Here is a 21,811-nt window from a genome sequence, read left to right as displayed (position 1 = left end):
AAGGGACCTGGGAGTACTGCTTGATAGTAGGCTGAACAGGAGCCAGCAGTGTGCCCAGGTGGCCAAGAAGGCCAATGGCATCCTGGCCTGCATCAGGAACAGTGTGGCCAGCAGGAGCAGGGAGGTCATTGTGCCCTGTACTCAGCACTGGTTAGGCCACATCTGGAGTCCTGTGTCCAGTTCTGGGCCCCTCAGGTTAGGAAGGATGTTGAGATGCTGGAAGGTGTCCAGAGAAGGGCAACAAAGCTGGGGAGGGGTCTGGAGCACAGCCCTGTGAGGAGAGGCTGAGGGAGCTGGGGTTGCTTAGCCTGGAGAAGAGGAGGCTCAGGGGAGACCTTCTTGCTGTCTGCAACTCCCAGAAGGGAGGTTGTAGCCAGGAGGGGGTTGGTCTCTTCTCCCAGGCAAGCAGCACCAGAACAAGAGGACACAGTCTCAAGCTGCACCAGGGGAGGTTCAGGCTGGATGTTAGGAAGAAGTTCTACACAGAGAGAGTGATTGCCCATTGGGATGTGCTGCCCAGGGAGGTGGTGGAGTCACCATCACTGGAGGTGTTTAGGAGGAGACTTGATAGGGTGCTTGGTGCCATGGTTTAGTTGATGAGATGGTGTTGGGTGATAGGTTGGACATGATAATCTTGAAGGCCTCTTCCAACCTGGTCTGGTCTGGTCTATTCTATTCTATTCTATTCTATTCTATTCTATTCTATTCTATTCTATTCTATTCTATTCTATTCTATGAGCCAAGAAGGCCCAGCCTCCCCAAACTGTCCCCCAGCACCCACAACGAGCAAGAAATTCATCCTCTGGCTAGAGCTGCCACATATTCTGCCTGCTGAAACCTCACAGACGTGGTGGTAGGCATGTTTGGGCATGACTGGAGGGCTGCTGCCTCTGAGAGCCTTGAACTAGAAAGGCTGCAATGATTTTTGTCAGTGAGAGTCACTGATTTCATCCAGCACAGGCCCATGTCCAGCTTGCAAGTGCAGAGAGCACCTTTATTGTCTGCCTGCCAAGGCAGCACAGGAGGGAGTTCAGAGGCTTCTCTGTGCTGCCAGTCCCAGGAAGGGAGATGTGGAGATGCAGTTTGTTTACTGTGCTGCCTCCAAAGCTGGGTGCCAGCCAAGTCCATGCTGCAAACAGTTTTGCCAGTCAATATATCTCAAGAGTTTAGAGAGCTACCAAAACTGACAGGCCAGCAGAACCTGTCACACAGGTTTGTGAGTCCTGCTGTTTTTAGTCTTCTAGCAGGGATTGATGGGGAGATAGGTGCCAGGGCTCAAAAGAGCACACAGCACAGCCCTAGCACAGCAGCTTGTGCAGCAAGAATCCCTGCAGTGAACTTTCTGTCCTGGTACTGACAGGATCTTTAGCAAAGCATCTTTCATAGGCTGGCAGCTTGTCCTGGAGGTATGTCACAGAATCAATTGTCAGGGTTGGAAGAGATCTCAAGGATCAACTGCTTCCAACCCCCCTGCCATGGGCAGGGACACCTTCCACTAGACCACATTGCCCAGAGCCACATCCAGCCTGGCCCTAAAAACATCCAGGGATGGAAGCCCCATCCTGGTCTAGTGGAAGGTGTCTTGATGGTTCTCCACCAGCCAACTTCAGCCTGGTTTCAGCCTGTCTTAGCTTATGAGAATTGAGTTATTTTCATCAGTTGAATGCCATTTTGCCTTTTGCCAGATGGAGGCAGGGAGCAAGCAAATTAAGAGGGAGAATAACCTACAAGCAAGGCCAAATCATCCAGACTGGGGAGGCGTAGGCTGGATGTTAGGAAGAAGTTCTTCATAGAAAGAGAGATTGGCCATTGGGATGTGCTGCCCAGGGAGGTGGTGGGTCTTCACTCTCTCAGTGAAGAACTTTCTCTTCACCTCCAGCCTAAACCTCCCTTGGCACAGCTTGAGACTGTGTTCTCTTGTTCTGGTGCTGGGTGCCTGGGAGAAGAGACCAACCCCCACCTGGCTACAACCTCCCTTCAGGGAGTTGTAGACAGCAAGAAGGTCTCCCCTGAGCCTCTTCTTCTCCAGGCTAAGCAACCCCAGCTCCCTCAGCCTCTCCTTGTAGGGCTTGTGCTCAAGGCCTCTCCCCAGCCTTGTTGCCCTTCTCTGGACATGTTCAAGGGTCTCAATGTCCTTCTTAAACTGAGAGCCCCAGAACTGGACACAGGACTCAAGGTGTGGCCTAACCAGTGCAGAGTACAGGGCACAATGACTTCCCTGCTCCTGCTGGCCACATTATTCTTGATGCAGGCCAGGATGCCATTGGCCTTCTTGGCCACCTGGTTATTCAAGTCCTTCCCAAAGAAAGTTCTCTACAAGGATTAAAAATCTGGAGGCAAGTAAAAATCCCTCCACTTTTTAGCTCTCCACTGATTAATCAAATTGTAGCCATTTACTGACCACCTAGTGACCACGACTCAGAAAATCCCAGTCTCAGACAGCTGCTGGTCAGGCAGCCACATGCAAGGAGCATCACAATTGCTGTTTTGCTCTTAGGCAATCATTTTGGCCACCTCAGAGGACACAGTCCTCAGAGAGATGGGTCCATGGGCTCCAACAGTACAGCAGTTCTTGGATTTTTCTGTGTTTTAGGGCAGTCATAAACTTTGGTAGTAGATAGATAGACCTGAGAGGGAGGTGTGTAAGGCTCCTTCTTTCCAGCATTCCCCAGGATCAACCACTCTAGAGAAGCAAAGGCTTGTAAGAGGCAGAAACAGGATTCAACTCACTGCTTCATGTCCTGCACTTGGCACTCCATGTTCTCCTGTTGACTTCTCAGTATCTGGACCTCATATAGCAACCTGCTGAGGTCCTCCTGGCGCATCTTGGTCTCCTCACTCTTCACTACTGACACCTGAGCAAGAAATATCAGAAGCAGATTTTACCAATGCAAGAAGGGTCATGAACAGAATCATTGCCATGGCTCAGCTGCAGGACTTCCCCCAGCCAGGCTCTGATGTGCTGAAATACCAGGACAGACAAACGTGCACCAGCCTCTGAGCTATCCTCGGGGTGGGACTGCGAGAGCCAAAGGGATAAAACAGAGCAAAGAGCTCCCTCTCACCTTCCTCTTGATGTGCTCCAGGAGGTGCTCATGGCCCTGCAGGAAGCAGAGGTGCTGGAACTCAGTGTCATCCCGCTCAGGCTTGACCAGACCCCCTTGCTCGATGTTCACCACCTTCCTGAATCCATCTGTGTGGGGAAGAGGTGGCTGAAGGGCTGACAGACCCAGGCTCGGCTCCCTGCCTCCATCTCATCACTTCTGAGGACATTTCTGTTCACTCACCCTGCTCTTAGAGCTGCTCCAGTGCACAAGGCATGGCCATGTCCCCTCCCTGCCTGCTTTTGGGCCGTATCTACAAGAAATCCAGCAGAAGGGAGAGCCCTGTGCATCCCACTGGCCACCTCTGCCATTGGCCCATGCTGTGAAAGCCTCATCATCAATCCAGAATAGAATAGAATAGAATAGAATAGAATAGAATAGAATAGAATAGAATAGAATAGAATAGAATAGAATAGAATAGAATTAACCAGGTTGGAAGAGACCTTTGAGACCACCAAGTCCAACCTATCACCCAACACCATCTAATCAACTAAACCATGGCACCAAGCACCCCAGCCAGGCTCTTCCTAAACACCTCCAGGGATGGTGACTCCACCACCTCCCTGGGCAGCACATCCCCATGGCCAATCTCTTTCTATGAAGAACTTCTTCCTCACCTCCAGCCTAAACCTCCCCTGGCACAGCTTGAGACTGTGTCCTCTTGTTCTGGTGCTGGGTGCCTGGGAGAAGAGACCAACCCCCACCAGGCTACAACCTCCCTTCAGGGAGTTGGACAGAACAAGAAGGTCTCCCCTGAGCCTCCTCTTCTCCAGGCTAAGCAACCCCAGCTCCCTCAGCCTCTCCTCACAGGGCTGTGCTCCAGACCCCTCCCCAGCTTTGTTGCCCTTCTCTGGACACCTTCCAGCAGCTCAACATCTTTCCTAACCTGAGGGGCTCAGAACTGTCCCCTCCCTACCTGCTTTTGGGCCATATCTGCAAGAAATCCAGCACAAGGGAGAGCCCTGTGCCTCCCCCTGGCCACCTCTGCCACCAGCCCACGCTGTGAAAGCCTCATCAGCAATCCCTTGGGCATGCCAGGAACTGAAACATCTACAACATCTCTGCTTTGACTTGCAAGCCACAGGGATGCAGGGGAAGGTTATCCAAAAGGCACAGGCCAGCATCAGGTGTCACTTTTAGAGCAAAGGGACGCAGGAACTTCTGTGCAATCTGCTTTGGGTACTTCTCTGACGTCCCAGAAAGGTTACTGAACCAGCTCCACAGATTAGCCTAAAACATGACCACAGGGCTGCTGAATGGCAAAGTTAAGCCTGCACTGAGGAACTTTGTGCATTAGTCATTGAAAAACTTCCCAAAAGCATCAAAAAAAGGGAACATATTTATATACAGTCATGGTCTAGATGTGGCCCAAAACCTCTGTCAAGGGGTGAAAAGGTCCAATCAGCAAGGCAAGGTTTGCAGGGAGAAGTCCTGTCCCTCATTAGGGAAAATGGCTAAGCTCTGGGCATGCTGCCCTCAAAAGAGAAGCTCAAGACCTGCTAGCTGAAGTTTCTTAGGCCACATCTTCCCATTTAATCTAACAGAAACTTCATGCTGAACCCTGAGGTCCTGTGCTGGGCTACACCCATCCTGAAAACAGGGGGGAGGGCTTGTGAGAGTTTTTTTGCCCTCCCTGGAGGGTGTTTTCCCCTGTCCCACTGCCCCCCCCCCCCCCCTTGTCCAGCAGGGGTATAAAAGGGAGGACACTGCAGCCATGGCTCTCTCTCTTCCTTCTGCTTCGTGGGGACGAGAGGGAGTTGCTGCTGGCTTGCTGCTGCCCTGCCACGTGGTCCTCCCTGCTGCATCCACACTTTGCAAAGGGCTGGTTCTGTAGCTCATATTTTTCCTTTTCCTTTTGCCATCCACCCCTGTTCCTTACCCTTGTGACCCCTGCCTGCCATTGTTACATAAATATATATATATATATATATACACACATACTGTTTAAAGGAAAATTCTTTGCCTCTCTACTTCCAAGCTGAACCCAAATTATTTCTTGGTGGATTTGCTTCCCTCCTCCCTTTTATTTTCTCTCTCTATTGGGGAAGGGAGGGGGGCAGGGGAAATAGGGGAGGGATTCTCAGCCTTGCCCCCCTCTGAGCTTTTAAGCCCCAGTGAAGGCTCAAACCACCACAGGCCCATGCACAAGGACATTGCCCCCCTGAGCGTCTCAGAGGCAGGTCCCGTTGGGCAAAAGGGACAGTGCCACAGCAACGAGAGCTCAGCTGCTCTGTCCACAGCTCTCTTCCATGTCTCCTGCTCTGTGTGTGTGTGTCCCACTCCCTCAGACCTGCAGGCCCCCACAGTGCAGGCTGTGGGGCTGGAGCTTACACATGTTGAGCTGCCGGACGAAGCTGGCCATGTTGTTGTGCTTGAAGTACTTGGGCAGCACCTCCTTGGCGAAGCGCCCCTGGTCGAACACATGGAAGCTGGTGCCATTCTGCCAAGGAGACAAGGACAAAGCCACTCAGTGAGCTGGGTACACACACACACACACCCCAACACTAAATTTGCCAGCCCAGCCCAGCTGGAAGTGAATGAAAGCTGTATTTACAAGTTGCCAAAGCAAAGGGCTCCAGGGGTGAGGACTGGGACAGAGAAACCTTCCTAGAATGGCAAAACCACAGCAGAAGGCCAATGGCATCCTGGCCTGCATCAGGAATAGTGTGGCCAGCAGGAGGAGGGAGGTCATTGTGCCCTGTGCTCACCGCTGGTTAGGCCACACCTTGAGTCCTGTGTCCACTTCTGGGCCCCTCAGTTTAAGAAGGACATTGAGACTCTTCCCAGAGAAGGGCAACAAAGCTGGGGAGGGGTCTGGAGCACAGCCCTGTGAGGAGAGGCTGAGGGAGCTGGGGTTGCTTAGCCTGGAGAAGAGGAGGTGCAGGGGAGACCTTCTTGCTGTCTACACCTCCCTGAAGGGAGGTTGTAGCCAGGTGGGGGTTGGTCTCTTCTCCCAGGCACCCAGGCAGAAGAAGAGGACACAGTCTCAAGCTGTGCCAGGGGAGATTCAGGCTGGAGATAAGGAGAAAGTTCTTCCCAGAGAGAGTTGTTGGCCATTGGGATGTGCTGCCCAGGGAGGTGGTGGAGTCCCCATCCCTGGAGGTGTTCAAGAGGGGATTGGATGTGGCACTTGGTGCCATGGTTTAGTAGTCATGAGGTGTTGGGTGACAGGTTGGACTTGATGATCTCTGAGGTATTTTCCAACCTTATTGATTCTATGATTCTAAGAAGGGTGAAGGCAAAAGCAAAGAGAGAGAGAGAGTCCCCTGTTCCACTCACAGCAGGAAGTGGAGTGGAGTGGAGTGGAGTGGAGTGGAGTGGAGTGGAGTGGAGTGGAGTGGAGTGGAATAGAATAGAATAGAATAGAATAGAATAGAATAGAATAGAATAGAATAGAATAGAATAGAATAGAATAGAATAGAATAGAATAGAATAGACCAGATTGGAAAAGACCTTTGAGATCATTGAGTCCAACCTATCCCCCAACACCATCTAATCAACTAAACCATGGCACCAAGTACCCCAGCCAGTCTCTTCCTAAACACCTCCAGGGATGTGGAGTGAAGTGTGAGCTCCTGCAAGAGGCAGCTCTGACCCTGCACGGGCAAGGACAAAGGTGATGGCAGCCAACAGCCTCTTGTGCAAGAGCAGCCCCTCAGGGAGAGTGGGCAGCCAGGAGTGCAGCAAACAGGCTTGGCAGACAGGGCAGGGCACAGCAGTTGGCATAGGCAGGGCTAGCAGCTCTATCAGTGGTCATCACCCTCCCAGAAGAGGACCTGGCTGTGGTTTCCACATGGTGAAAGCACATTGCCAGAAGGAATGTGGGGGCCAGGTGGAGCTGGCAAGAAAGTGAACAACTGTGGAGGTGCCCTGCTGCAGGCAGTGCCTGACCCTCTCGCTAGGAGCAGAGTGCAGCAGAGCTGAAAGAGGAGGTGGGAAGACTAAGGAGTATCAGGGAGCATGAGAGGGAGACTGGTGGAGCCACACCTGACCCTCCCTGAGGCAAAGGCAGCAGACAAAGGCTCTACAAGAAGCAGAGAATCCTCTGCCCTCCTGCCACTGGGCAGTAGGAGGAGACCTAAGAGACAAGTGGGAATGGAAACAGGTCTCTGCTCAGGATGGCAGAGGAACCACCTTCCAGCTTCCTTCACCTCAGTGGCCCTCACACAGCAGATGTGGGGCTCTGGAACTTCAGGGCTAGGCAAATGAGGATGTAGAAGGTGCTTGCCTAGAGTGAGTCATTCAGCTTCAGGCATTGTGACAGCTTCCAGTAAAGAAAAAAGGAAGGTGATTACCATAGGCAATTCCATTCTGAGGGGCACTGGGAGCCCAGTTTGCCAACCAGACCCATCCCACAGGGGTCTGCTGCCACCATGGGTTAGGGACATCAAGAGAAAGCTCCATGGTCTGGTCTGACCCTCTGACTGTTACCCACTGGTGGAGGGAGGAGCCTACGAGGTGGGGGAGGAGCCTACAAGCAGTGGTGTGCTGCTGCTCTGGTTGGGGATGTGGATGTTGGAGGCAGCCTTGGCTGCAGTGACCATGAGATGATGAAGTTCAGAGTCATGCAAGGAAGTGCCCTCCTGTCACTCTGAAGCTGAGAAGAGCCTGCAGTGATGGATGTGCTCCTTTCAGCTCGGTGCAGTCAGTGCCCTATGACAGCAGCTTTGCTGTCATAAGCTTTGCCACTGCTTACTTCAGAGCCTTGGATGTGAGACAGAAGCTACAGACTCTTCCACACAAATAGTCAGTAGCTTATGATTGTCCACCCTGGTGTGGACCTCACAGAAAGACTCTGGTGTCTGGAAGAGCTCCTGGAAAGTGGACATTGCTGTTACAAGCTCTTGGTGTGCTTGTGTCAGTCTGACTCTGCCCCATCTGCTCCAGAGCTCAGCAGTCCTGAAGGGAGCGCTAAATAGAGACACAGCCCAAGAAACACAGCAAGAGAAGAATGCAAATCAGCCCTGGAGATGCCACAACCTCCACACACCTTCCCTTGGCTGCCTTGGAAAGAGTACAGCCACAAGGGCACCTGCAAAATGTTAGCAGTCAGGCTTCACAGCCCCAGCGAGCAGCACCTGTGCTGACCACAGACAGCACCGTCCTGAGGCTGTGCTGCCAGGATCTGTGGCTGCAAAACAAGCCCAGAGAGACTGTGCAGCCTCCTTCTCTGGAGGCTTTCAGGGCCTGTCTGGATGCATTCTCGGTGTGACCTGCCCTAGGTGATCCTGATTTGGCAAGGGGGACTCAATGGAACGCTGGAACAGGTTGCCCAGGGAGGTGGTTGAGGCCCCATCCCTGGTGAGGCTTGGCAAGGATCTGGGCAACCTGATCTAGTTGAGGATGCCCCTGCCAACTGCAAAGGGGGTTGGACTAGACCTTTGGAGGTCCCTTCCAACCCAAGCCATTTATGATTCTATGCTCTCTGGAGGTCCCTTCCAACCCCTAACATTCTGTGATTCTAAGGCAAACTGCCTGGGGGATCACTGGCAGACAGAAACGCTGCAAGCTGTGTGCTTCCCCTGCTTGCCCTTCCACCAGCTGATGGCTAAGCTGCTCCAGAGGGGACTTGGGAGCCACAAGGCACTGCAGCTGCTTTGGAAATTTCTGCAAGCAGCAATCCACAGCAGCTCATTGTCACCAATGTCTTCTAAATCTCTGACCTCAGCAGATCAGTGTCTCCAGCGTACAGTGAGAGGGTGACCACCTGAAACCCCATCTCTGCTCTGGGAATCTGGCAGGCTGAAGAGCCACCATTCCAGACAGGGAGTTTGGGGCACATGTGGCTCTTCTTGTGAGCCTGCTGGGAACAGCACCTTCCAGGGGCTCTGCTTCCAGAGAAAGAGCTGCAAAGCTCCTCTACCTGAAGTGGGCTACCAGAAAGGTGGGAAGGGACTTTTTTCACAGGGGCTTGTAGTGATAGGATGAGGGGGAACAAAATGAAGCGTGAGGAGGGCAGATTTAGACTGGAGATCAGGAGGAAATACTTTAAGAGTGGTGAGACACTGGAACAGGTTGCCCAGGGAGGTCATGGATGCCCACTCCCTGGAGGTGTTCCAGGCCAGGTTGGATGAGGCCTTCAGCAACCTGGGCTAGTGGAAGGTGTCCCTGTTCATGGCAGGGGGGATGGAACTGGATGATCTTAAAGATCCCTTCCAACCCAAACCATTCTATGAATCTATGGAACTATGACAGAGCTACCTGGGGAGCCACCCAACTGTGCAGCCTAAGCTCTTTGTAGCTTTATGGTGAGACAGGCAAGATGCAGAGACCTCCGTCAGGGCAAAGATGTTAGCACACATTAAGGACTTAGCAACCTGAGTTTCAAGGAACAGGTTGCTAAAGACACCAGGGGCTGCATGGTGTTGCAGGGAGGGGCCTGAGACCAGCAAGGGCAGCGACCCCCCCTGCTGTGTTCAGCCTTATTACGGCAGCCAAGTGGTGTGAGAGCTGGGAGGGCTGAGCTGTGACAGAGGAGGACAGGGTTTGGTAAGACCAGGCAGGCTCTGTGTGCAGCAGGAGCCCAGCAGTGCTGTGTGGGTCTCACCACAGGGGCCACAGCAGCCTGGGTGCTTGCAGGGCTGCCTGGAAGCTTCTAAACCAGGGAGTGTAACTTGGACCACCAGGGAGTGTAACTGGGACCACCAGGGAGTGTAACTGGCACCCCCAGAAAGTTCAGTGACTAAAGAGGTGCCAGTGTGTGCCTGCAGCCTGCTCACAGCCACCTGAGACCAGCCAGCTGGCGAGCCCCTGCTGCCTTCCCCTATGCCAGCTTCCAGCGTGGCAGTTGCCTCTGTGCTCAGGCTCCCCTGCCAGCCTTCAGGCTCCCCTGCCAGCCCTCAGTGTCAAACCTGCACACCCATGACAGATGACTCTGGGCCAGCTGCACTACTTGCTCCCAATTCACTGCTGCAAAGGCTGAAGGCTTGGACCACCCCCAGGTCCTTTCTCTCATTCTTTACCTCATGAAGCAGCAGCAAAGCCTGGTGAGCTGCTGGTGAGATTCACTAACAATCCTGCTGCTAAAATCATCCTCACAGACAGGGCTTGCAGACATGACAGCAGGGAGCAGGGTTTCCCAGCGCTGCAGAGGCTGCTGTGGGGACAGAGCTGCTTTCTCCTGCTTCCCCTCTGCCCACTCACTTTCTGCAGTCCAGCTGTGTGCCCCAGGCTGATGTAAAATGAGAAACACAAGGGGGGTGTGGACCTGAGCATCCTCCTTATGGAGATGACCTCTCTTGAGAGGACATTCCTTTGAACTCAGGGCTGCCATGTTCCCAGCAGCTGCAGCACCTGAAAGGGTTCCTACAGAGACAAGAGATGCTGGGGTTACTGCGTGTTCCCTGCTGAGCAATGCCTGTGCCAGCTTGCTCCTGCACAGCAGCTGTGCCTGGCTTGTCTTCACGGGAGCACAAGCTGGGAGGCACTCCTCTGCCCAGAGCAAAGTCACTCTGTAGCTTGGCAGTCTTGGCAGATGCTTCTTTCAGCTGTGTTTCACAGGCCCCCTGTGCCCTTCTCAAGGAATTTCCTAGGAGTTCTTCCTACCTGCATCTTCCATTTCAAATTTTCATTTGAGCACATCTTGTCCAGCCTGCCACAGGCACAGGCAGCAGATGTGTCCTTTCCCCCTTACAACAGACTTTAGTGTAGACAGAAACCACTACCAGGGTTCCTGTCCCTCTCTTCTCCTTCATGCTAAGAAACAGTTCATAGGTCCTGATAGGGCAACACTGGTGGCTAGCAAAGGAGGAACATGGGAATCATAGAATCACAGAATCAATAAGGTTGGAAAAGACCTCAGAGATCATCAAGTCCAACCTGCCACCCAGCACCTCATGGCTACTAAACCATGGCACTAAGTGCCACATCCAATCCCCTCTTGAACACCTCCAGGGATGGTGACTCCACCACCTCCCTGGGCAGCACATCCCAATGGCCAACAACTCTCTCTGGGAAGAGCTTTCTCCTCACCTCCAGTCTAAATCTCCCCTGGTGCAGCTTGAGACTGTGTCCTCTTGTTTTGGTGCTGCTTGCCTGGGAGAAGAGACCAACCCCCACCTGGCTACAACCTCCCTGCAGGGAGTTGTATACAGCAAGAAGGTCTCCCCTGAACCTCCTCTTCTCCAGGCTAAGCAGCCCCAGCTCCCTCAGCCTCTCGTCCCAGGGCTGTGCTTGAGGCCTCTCCCCAGCCTCGAAACATGCGAGCATGCTGCGTAGGAAACAGACATCTAAAAGCCTCACCAAAACCTCCCAAGAATGTAGCTGTAGCCTACATGAGGTTGCAGGAAAGCAGAGCATGGTGGTGGCCATGGTGGGCAGTCAAAAAACAACAATCTGGCAGTTGGAAGAGAGAGGGAACCATTTATACACCTCACAAAATCCTTCCTAGTCTGGAAATCCTTGTTCAAAGCACACAACATCCAACCTTGGTGGTTCTCGGGCAGGGCCATGTGAGGCTGACATCAGAAAGCAACCATTGCCTTGGACAGCTCAAATCCCCTCTCAAGATTTCAATGAGAACTCTACTGGACACAACCACATGCCAGAAAGGCTGCTTTAGACTTTCTCTTCTCCCCTTTAAACCTGTTTTTGATATAGATTCTTGATTTTGCTGCAGACAAATCACAGCATCTGCAGCAAATCTTAGGCCAAGAGCACAACAGGGTCTGAAAATGCTGTGTGAGGGGAACAAACAATGCCCTTTCTCTGATTGTACTTAGCAGAGTTGGAAGAGACATTTAAAGGTCATATAGCTCCAAACCCCCTGCACCCAGCAGGGACATCTTCAACTAGAGCAGCTTGCTCAGAGCCCCAAACAACCTGACCTGGAATGGTTCCAGGGATGGAGCATCTACCACCTCTCTGGGCAGCCTGGGCCAGGGTCTCACCACCTTCACTGTCAAACATTCCTTCCTTCTCTCCAGTCTGAATCTCTCTCTTTTAAACCATCACCTCTTGTCCTGTCACAAAAGTCTGTCCCCAGCTTTCTTATTGGCTCCATTAATCATCGAATCATAGAATCAATAAGGTTGGAAAAGACCTCAAGGATCATCAAGTCCAACCTGTCACCCAACACCTCAGGACTGCTAAACCATGGCACCAAGTGCCACATCCAATCCCCTCTTGAACACCTCCAGGGATGGTGACTCCACCACCTCCCTGGGCAGCACATCCCAATGGCTAACAACTCTCTCTAGGAAGAAGAAAGCACTGAGAGACCACAAGAAGGCCTCCCTGCAGCCTTTTCTTCAGGCTGAACAACCCCAACTCTCTCAGCCTAAGCTTATTAACTCCCCAGTGACAAATGAGAAGCCAAAGCAAAGATCTGTCCCTATGAAGCTGTACAGACAGCACACACCCTGGCATCACCATCACACCCCCTCAGTGAGACATGTACTCAGTGAGTAAAGCTCTTCCAAACTGTGAGTGACTGAGGGTGCCAGGGAACTGCAGCTTGAAGCAAGATGAACCCCCCCCCACCCCCTCCTCAAGAGCATGGAGATTTAGAAGATTCAGTGTTAGACCTTTTAAGAGGCTTCAAGGGAATTGTGCAAACACAGCCATTAAAGCACTCGGTAAGCAGCTGTCCCTTTGAAGGGCACAGAAATACTCTCAAGCCTATCCAGAAGGCCACAACCAGCTCCCAGTCATAGAATCACAGAATTGTCAGGGTTGGAAGGGACCTCAAGGCTCAGCCAGTTCCAACCCCCCTGCCATGGGCAGGGACACCTCACACTACAGCAGGTTGCTCACAGCCACAGCCAGCCTGGCTGCGAACACCTCCAGGCATGAGGCTTCCACCACCTCCCTGGGCAACCTGTGCCAGTGTCTCACCACCCTCCTGGGGAAGAACTTCTTACTGACATCCAATCTGAATCTACCCATTTCTAGTTTTGCTCCATCCCCCCCAGTCCTATCACTCCCTGACACCCTCAAAAGTCCCTCCCCAGCTTTCTTGTAGCCCCGTTCAGATCCTGGAAAGCCACAATTAGGTCTCCTCAGAGCCTTCTCTTCTCCAGACTGAACAGCCCCAACTCTCAAGTCTCTTTCTATAGGAGAGGAGCTCCAGCCCTCTGCTCATCCTCATGGCCCTTTTTGGAGTCCCCTCACTCTCCCAGTTAGCTGCCCAGCACTTGCAAAGCAGAGGGCAGTTGCTGTGGTCCATGCTCCTTGGCCTCACCCCCAGGTCCTGCCTGCTGCGGCAGGCACTCGGTGTCAGCCGTCGTGTGCTGTACTTACAGAACTCCAGCAGATGAGATGGTTCGTTTCAGGATCTTCCACCAGTGTCCAGAGTTTGGTCAGGAAGGCTGGCACATTGCTGGAGTATCCATCCATCACCAGAGAGCTGGGTGAATCCTGCATGGTTTGTCAGTGCCCCAGCTGCACTAACCCCATGGCCCTCTGGTGCCTGCCTCCCCGCCCGCGGAGGGGAACGAACCACCCAATTTTATCCCGGGGCCAGCGGAAAGTCTGCTCTCAGGGAGTCACATCAGCAGTGCTGCTCACACTCTTCAAAACTCAGCACAATGGGATGGCATCACCAGCCCCAGAGAACAATGCACAGAATGAAAGTGCACTGCAGCCAATCTCGCCGGGCTGTGAATAAATACCGCAGCGTCATGCAAAGGCAACACGTGCAGCACACCTTCTGCTGGGAGGGCAGCAAGGCAGCGCAGGGAACCCGCCTGCCCACGGCCTGGGGCATGCCCAGCCACAGCAATTCCAGCTCTGGGGAGGGCCCTGAGGTCTTATTTGGGAATTTTTCTTGTCCTTAAGGTTGCCTGGCACAGATGAACAAGGGCTGGCCAGACCTCAGGGCTGCACACATTTGGAGAGCAGCATCCAGCAAGTGCAGCCTCCCAGATTCAGCTTTGGAACAACTGTCTCATATCAGAGCAGCCATGGATAGTACTTGTTGGGAACACACGTCCTTACCTGTCAGGGGTATGGCACATGGGACCATGCCCTCTCCAGGGTCTTGTAAGTTCATCACAATTATACTCCCTCCAGCCCCACGCTCCCAGCCCCACATTTTCATGCTTTAGCTGAATGGTTATGGGGGAACACAACAAACAAACCTGGGTCCAAATCCTCTTTCTAATCTGCAAAGAATCAGAGAATTGAATGTGCTGCCCAGGGAGGTGGTGGAGTCACCATCCCTGGAGGTATTTAGGAAGAGCCTGGCTGGGGTGCTTGGTGCCATGGTTTAGTTGATGAGATGGTGTTGGGTGATAGGTTGGACTTGATGATCTCGAGGGTCTTTTCCAACCTGGTTAATTCTGTATGAAATAGAAATAGAGAAATAGAAATAGAAATAGAATTAACCAGGTCAGAAGAGACCTTTGAGATCATCAAGTCCAACCTATCACCCAACACCATCTCATCAACTAAACCATGGCACCAAGCACCCCAGCCAGGCTCTTCCTAAATACCTCCAGGGATGGTGACTCCACCACCTCCCTGGGCAGCACATCCCAATGGCCAATCTCTCTTTCTATGAAGAACTTCTTCCTAACATCCAGACTAAAACTCCCCTAGCACAGCTTGAGACTGTGTCCTCTTGTTCTGGTGCTGGTTGCCTGGCAGAAGAGACCAACCCCCACCTGGCTACAACCTCCCTTCAGGGAGTTGCAGACAGCCATGAGGTCTCCCCTGAGCCTCCTCTTCTCCAGGCTAAGCAACCCCAGCTCCCTCAGCCTCTCCTCACAGGGCTGTGCTCCAGACCCCTCCCCAGCTTTGTTGCCCTTCTCTGGACACCTTCCAGCACCTCAACATCTTTCCTAAACTGAGGAGCCCAGAACTGGACACAGGACTCAAGGTGTGGCCTCACCAGTGCTGAGCACAGGTAGAGAATGGCTTCCCTGCTCCTGCTGGCCAACACCTGCCACTTCTGTGGTGTAATTAGTCAAGAGCAATGGTTTGGGTCTTGAGGGAGGGAACAGGGTGATAAACACAGCTACACACAGAATCCAGAGCACAAGCTGCTTTATTATTATTACAATAAGTGCTTTAGATAGCCCTCAAAAGGTGCTCACAGTGCAGCTTTATGCCAGGATCATTTCAGCTTGGAACCTGCTCTTCAAATAATGCTCACCAAACCCCTTTGGTGCCCCCCACCAACCCCTTTGGTGCCCCCACACCAACACACAGCCTGATTCAGCTGCAAGGTATCTTGCCTGTGATGCACAAGCTGCCCACACTCTCCATTCTCCCAGGACATCCTAACAATGTGATAAAAGCAAAGGACTTTGCAAAAGGGATTCCAATTACAACCTGGGAATTTGCTTTCCTCAGCCAAGCACAGACAGGGTGGAGAAGGCAATCTGCAGGCCATGGGCCTTTTATTGCTACTTTGGGACTCTTCCTCCTGCTTGTCTTTTCTAACAGCTCCTTCTATATCCAAGCTCTATGCTACCCCACACCTGGGGAAACAGTTGAGCTCTCCATCACCGAAAGGCCAGAAGGGGAATCACCTAAGTCAGATGGATCTAACCTTGGATGGATCCAGCTGCTGGATTTCCCACCATTCATGGCTGTAGCTCCCTGAATCCAGTAACCCACTGGGCAGAAAACAGCTGCACTGAAGCTGCCACTGCCTATTTAAGGGGTTGCTGGGTACCTGCCACAAGGAGCTTGACTTGGAGATCTTTTTTTTTTAAGTGTAAAAATGACAACTAAAGTTTGCTGAGGTCCTCAGTGAAAACCTGCAAAGGGCAAACTCAGTGTCACTGTTAGGTAAAACAAGACAGAAGGAAAAAAGACCTGCCCTACATACTCCTACAGAGGAGAGGGTGGGTATAAAACCCCAGAGAGGGCAATTTCTTTCTCTGCAGAAGCCTTTATCATGCTGGAGTGTAAATGCTTGGTCTGCAGAACAGGTGGGCATCACACAGAGCCAGTGCTGGTGAGACAGCAAGTTTGCAGGGAGTGCAGAGGGCATTTGGCAGCATCCTCCTGGCAGCCCTAACTCTTATCTCCCTGTCCTCTTGCAGATCCCCACGATTTCCTCAGGAGGTCAGCAGGAGCTGGGCACTGAACAACTCTTGCTGGTTTCCAGGGGTGCCGCTCCTTGGTGACCTTCAGAGTGTATTGCCTGAGCCTGGGGCAGTGTGTGAGGAACGCTTCCACCACCTCCTGGCTGACCACACAGTAGCAGTGGATCTCCAACAGATTCCTGCACCGCTTGGCCAGGGCTACTAGCGAAGAGTTTAAGCTCTCCGAGGAGGTGGTTTGCAGAGTCAGCTTCTTTAAAGTGCTGCTGTAGCTGCAGGTGACAAAGCTGATCTGGTTTACCATGTAATTATGGGTGTTGAGCTGCAGTGTGCTCACAGGGATGGTTGGCTTCAGGATCTGGGGTATTCTGAAGGCAGGGACTGTATGGTCAAACTCCAGGTCCACACAGAGCTGAGGATGCTTTTGGCTCACAGCAGCCCAGAGCTCTTCCGAGATGACGGAGGCGTACTTGTCCAGGCGCTCACAGAAGAGGTCCAGGTGGGTGAAGGCTGCTCTGCTGGGCTCCAGCAGCTCCTGGAACACAGCAGCAGACAAGCTGGCATAGTAAACCCCCAAGGCTGAGAGCCTGGGGCAGGCTCTCAGGACCTTCCTGACGGTGTCTGGGGGCACGTTGCACACCAGGGTGTGGTTGTTGATGAACAAGCTCTGCAGCTGGGGGTTGGTGGCAGCCAGCAGTTCCACCAGCTCTCCGTCCAGAGTGAAGGGCAGCTTCCGAAAGTCCAGGTGCTGCAGGGCTCCCTGGTTTTGAGTGGCACATAAACTCATGCTCTGCAGGATGTCCTGGCCAGAGTAGAAGTAGGGGTTCTCCCCATGGCACACCAGGTACAGCTCCTGCAGTTTGTGCTTCTGTTTTGCCAACGCGTCCAAGACGCGCACCACGCTCCTCCGGTTGACCTCCTTGGACTGGTCAAAGACAATCTTCAGGTGTTTCATTTGGCTGAGGAACTGGGAGAGGCTCTGCAGTATGCCTTCTTCATCCTCTGAATCACAGCTGCAAGGGGAAAACAAACTCTCAGTCAGTGTGAGCGCTGAGCACAGAGCAGATAGTCTCCATCACTTGTGTCCCTGCAAGTATCAACAGACACCCCAGCCGGTTCGTCTCACTTGGCGCCTGGAGACTCACTGGAGAGCCAGTCACCGAAGGCTGAGAGACCTCAGGCTTGAGTCCTGTGTCCAGTTCTGGGCCCCTCAGTTTAAAATGGACATTGAGACTCTTGAAGGTGTCCAGAGAAGGGCAACAAAGCTGGGGAGGGGCCTCGAGCACAGCCCTGTGAGGAGAGGCTGAGGGAGCTGGGCTTGCTTAGCCTGGAGAAGAGGAGGCTCAGGGGAGACCTTCTTGCTGTCTGCAACTCCCTAAAGGGAGGTTGTAGCCAGGTGGGGGTTGGTCTCTTCTCCCAGGCACCCAGCACCAGAACAAGAGGACACAGTCTCAAGCTGCACCAGGGGAGGTTTAGGCTGGAGGTGAGGAGAAAGTTCTTCCCAGAGAGAGTTGTTGGCCATTGGGATGTGCTGCCCAGGGAGGTGGTGGAGTCCCCATCCCTGGAGGTGTTCACAAGAGGATTGGATGTGGCACTTGGTGCCATGGATTAGTAGTCCTGAGGTATTGGGTGACAGGGTGGACTTGATGATCTTTGAGGTCTCTTCCAATCTTATTGATTCTATGATTCTAATGTTGAGAGAGCTCAGGCTAAGTCTGGAGACCCCAGGCTAGGCTGGGAGGCATGGTGATGTTTAGCCTGGAGTAGAGAAGGCTGAGATGGGATCTGATCACTTAAGGGTGGGTGTCAGGAAGATGGGGACAGTTTCTTTTCACTGTGATAGCATGAGTGTCAGCAAGCTGGAGCTCAGGAAGCTCCACCTCTCCTTAAGGAGAAGCAGCTTTGCTGTGAAGGGGCCAGAGCCCTGGAGCAGGCTTGCCCACAGAGGCTGTGGAGTCTCCTTCTCTGGGTACTTTCACAACCAACCCAGACACATTGCTGTGTGGCCTGCTCTTGGTGAAACTGCGTTGGCAGAGAAGGTGGACTAGATGACCTCCAGAGGTCCCTTCTAACCCCTCCCATTCTGTGATTCCAAGTCATGAGGTGAGATCAGACCCCAGAGAGATCCATCAGAGGAGTGTCATGATGAGGTCAACTAGGTAGGACTTCCTGTCATTTGCAAAGAGTAGAGAGGTGTTAAGTGTGTGTTCAGGTAGAAGAGAATAGAATTAACCAGGTTGGAAAAGAGCTTTGAGATCATCAAGTCCAACCTATCACCCAACACCACCTGATCAACTCAACCATGGCACCAAGCACCCCAGCCAGTCTCTTCCTAAACACCTCCAGGGATGGGGACTCCACCACCTCCCTGGGCAGCACATCCCAATGGCCAATCTCTCTTTCTATGAAGAACTTCTTCCTAACATCCAGACTAAACCTCCCCTGGCACAGCCTGAGACTGTGTCCTCTTGTTCTGGTGCTGGTTGCCTGGGAGAAGAGACCAACCCCCACCTGGCTACAACCTCCCTGCAGGCAGTTGCAGACAGCAAGAAGGTCTCCCCTGAGCCTCCTCTTCTCCAGGCTAAGAAACCTCAGCTCCCTCAGCCTCTCCTCACAGGGCTGTGCTCCAGACCCCTCCCCAGCTTTGTTGCCCTTCTCTGGACACCTTCCAGCATCTCAACATCTTTCCTAAACTGAGGAGCCCAGAACTGGACACAGGACTCAAGGTGTGGCCTAACTAGAGCTGAGCACAGGGCACAATGACCTCCCTGCTCCTGCTGGCCACACTGTTCCTGATGCAGGCCAGGATGCCATTGGCCTTCTTGGCTACCTGGGCACACTGCTGGCTCATGTTCAGCCTACTATCAACCAGTACCCTCAGGTCCCTCTCTGCCTGGCTGCTCTCCAGCCACTCTGCCCCCAGCCTGTAGCACTGCCTGGGGTTGATGTGGCCAAAGTGCAGAACCTGGCACTTAGATGTGTTCAATCTCCTGCCCTTGGACTCTGCCCAGCCTGTCAAGGTCCCTCTGCAGAGCTGTGTTCAGGTGTTAAGAGCTGCTGAAAACAAGGCTCTCATGATGACTGCAGTGATGCTCAGACTTCAGAAGCCTTCTCCTCTTACCTGGTCTCTGTGAAATTCCAGACAGAGCTTGAAGAAACAGCTGCAGCCCACTGCTTGCACACACAGAAGACTGTGTATCTGTCTTGAAGAGGAAGATAGTGGAAAATCTGGATGAGGATTTCTTCTGGGATGCAGTTCCACAGCTCTGGAGCAGGCATTTTGCCCATTCAATCAGGTTTAAATCAGGGAAAAAGCTTCCAAAGCAGCTGTTCATTCTCAGAGGTCCCTGTTCAGAACAACAAACACACACACACCCCAAAGAGAGGCAATCACATTAGGAGTTATTTAACAACTCAGAGGAGCTCAGTCATTTTTCAGATTTGAAACACCACCAAATCTTGAACTGGAACACACAGCTGAGGAAAAAATCTGTTGGCCAACTGTTTGCCACAGTTTGGTGTTTGCCATCAGTCCTAAGAAGGAGACCTTCTTGCTGTCTCCAACTCCCTGAAGGGAGGTTGTAGCCAGGTGGGGGTTGGTCTCTTCTCCCAGGCAAGCAGCACCAGAACGAGAGGACACAGTCTCAAGCTGCACCAGGGGAGGTTTAGGCTGGAGGTGAGGAGAAAGTTCTTCCCAGAAAGAGAAAGTGGCCACTGGGATGTGCTGCCCAGGGAGGTGGTGGAGTCATCATCACTGGAGGTGTTTAGGAGGAGACTGGCTGGGGTGCTTGGTGCCATGGTTTAGTTGATTAGATGGTGTTGGGTGACAGGTGGGACTTGATGATCTCAGAGGTCTTTTCCAACCTGGTTAATTCTATTCTATTCTATTCTATTCTATTCTATTCTATTCTATTCTATTCTATTCTATTCTATTCTATTCTATTCTATTCTATTCTATTCTATTCTATTCTATTCTATTCTATTCTATTCTATTCTCTTGCTTGTGAAGCTCCAGACCCTGGAATCACAGCACCACCTCTGCACTGCAGGTTTCATGTCAAAGAAAACCTGTGCTTCTAGACAGCCTGGAAGCAGGGAAAGAGTTCAGAAACACACAGCAAGCCTGGATTAGAGATGCACCATGCAGCCAGGCATGCAGCTGCAGAGTTTTCTAGAAGACACTGCTGTGAAGCATGGCTCATGATTGTAGTGTGAGGTGGCAGTGGCACAGAGCTGTCCTATCTTATCTGCCATCGGATCGGCAGCAACCCCCTTCCACCCCAGCCACAGCAGCCAAGTGATACAGTCCTGCTTCCTCCCTGGGAGCTCACTGCCTTCTGTTGTTTGCTGACAATCACCTTGACACCTCAAACCTTCCTCTTCTACTTTTGCCTGCTTCTGACGCTGCCAGAATGTTCAGCTGCTCTTTGCCCTGCCCGGACGGGCTGCCCAGGGAGGCGGTGCCTGCACCATCTCTGGAGGTGTTTAAAAGATGCTTGGATGAGGAGCTTAGGGACATGGTCTAACAGCTGTGTTCAGAGGAATCATACAAGTGCTTGGGTTGGAAAAGCCCTCTAAGATCATCCAGTCCAACCATCAACCCAACACCACCATGTTCACTAAACCACATCCCAAAGCACCAAGTCTACACATCTAGACACCTCCAGGACAGTGACTGCACCACCTCCCTGGGCAGCCTGTTCCAACCTCTGACCACTCGTGCAGGAAAGAGATTTTTCCTCTTCTCCAACCTAAACCTCCCCTAGCACAATTTCAGGCCACTTCCTCTCATTCTATCACCTGACACTGAGGAGAAGAGACCAACCCCCACCTCACTCCAGCCTTCTTTCAAGGGAGCTGTAGAGGGCAATGAGGTCTCCCCTCAGCCTCCTCTTCTCCAGACTAAACACCTCCAGTTCCCTCAGCTGCTCCTCACCAAGCCCTGTTCTCCAGACTCTTCATCAGCTTCATTGCCCCTCTCTGGACGTGCTCCAGCCCCTCAATGTCCTTCTTGGAGTGAAGGGCCCAAAACTGAACCCAGTATTCACAGAATCACCAAGGTTGGAAGAGACCTCAAAGATCATCGAGTCCAACCTGTCACCACAGACCTCATGACTAAACCATGGCACCAAGTGCCACATCCAGTCCCCTCTTGAACACCTCCAGGGATGGGGACTCCACCACCTCCCTGGGCAGCACATTCCAGTGGCCAACAACTCTCTCTGGGAAGAACTTTCTCCTCACCTCCAGCCTAAACTTCCCTTGGTGCAGCTTGAGACTGTGTCCTCTTGTTCTGATGCTGGGTGCCTGGGAGAAGAGACCAACCCCCACCTGGCTACAACCTCCCTTCAGGGAGTTGCAGACAGCAAGAAGGTCTCCCCTGAGCCTCCTCTTCTCCAGGTTAAGCAACCCCAGCTCCCTCAGCCTCTCCTCACAGGGCTGTGCTCCAGACCCCTCCCCAGCTTTGTTGCCCTTCTCTGGACACGTTCAAGTGTCTCAATGTCCTTCTTAAACTGAGGAGCCCAGAACTGGACACAGGACTCAAGGTGTGGCCTAACCAGTGCTGAGCACAGGGCACAATGACCTCCCTGCTCCTGCTGGCAATTCGAGGTGCAGCCTCACCAGTGCTGAGAACAGGGCACAGTCCCTGCCCTGGTTCTGCTGGCCACACTATTTCTGATCCAAGCCAGGATGCTGGTGACCTTCTTGGCCACC

The 21,811-nt window shown here is 52.7% G+C and overlaps 2 protein-coding genes across 7 annotated transcripts in view; both read right to left on the bottom strand.

Annotated features, from left to right (window-relative positions):
* The window catches only part of HSF4 (heat shock transcription factor 4), a 30,441-nt gene extending 16,975 nt beyond the window's left edge, over positions 1–13,466 (bottom strand). The window contains 4 exon segments of the mRNA XM_068150453.1: positions 2,731–2,855; positions 3,066–3,193; positions 5,436–5,544; positions 13,344–13,466. Coding sequence (XP_068006554.1) covers positions 2,731–2,855; positions 3,066–3,193; positions 5,436–5,544; positions 13,344–13,466 — 485 coding nt within the window.
* A 1,606-nt stretch (positions 13,467–15,072) lies between these two features.
* FBXL8 (F-box and leucine rich repeat protein 8) overlaps positions 15,073–21,811 on the bottom strand; it is a 29,836-nt gene continuing 23,097 nt past the window's right edge. For all 6 annotated transcript variants that reach the window (XM_068150445.1, XM_068150441.1, XM_068150442.1 and 3 more), the window contains 2 exons: positions 19,218–19,443; positions 15,073–17,109 (listed from right to left, as the gene is read on the bottom strand). In XM_068150445.1, coding sequence (XP_068006546.1) covers positions 16,068–17,109; positions 19,218–19,384 — 1,209 coding nt within the window. In that variant the 5' untranslated portion in view covers positions 19,385–19,443 and the 3' untranslated portion in view covers positions 15,073–16,067. The remainder of the gene's footprint in view (positions 17,110–19,217; positions 19,444–21,811) is intronic.

Source organism: Melanerpes formicivorus, unplaced genomic scaffold, assembly GCF_026170545.1.
Source record: "Melanerpes formicivorus ecotype bairdi unplaced genomic scaffold, bMelFor1.0.p_v2 SCAF_20, whole genome shotgun sequence".
NCBI lineage: Eukaryota > Metazoa > Chordata > Aves > Piciformes > Picidae > Melanerpes > Melanerpes formicivorus.
Note: the sequence above shows the minus strand (reverse complement) of the source record. Positions and strands in the feature narration are given on the sequence as shown.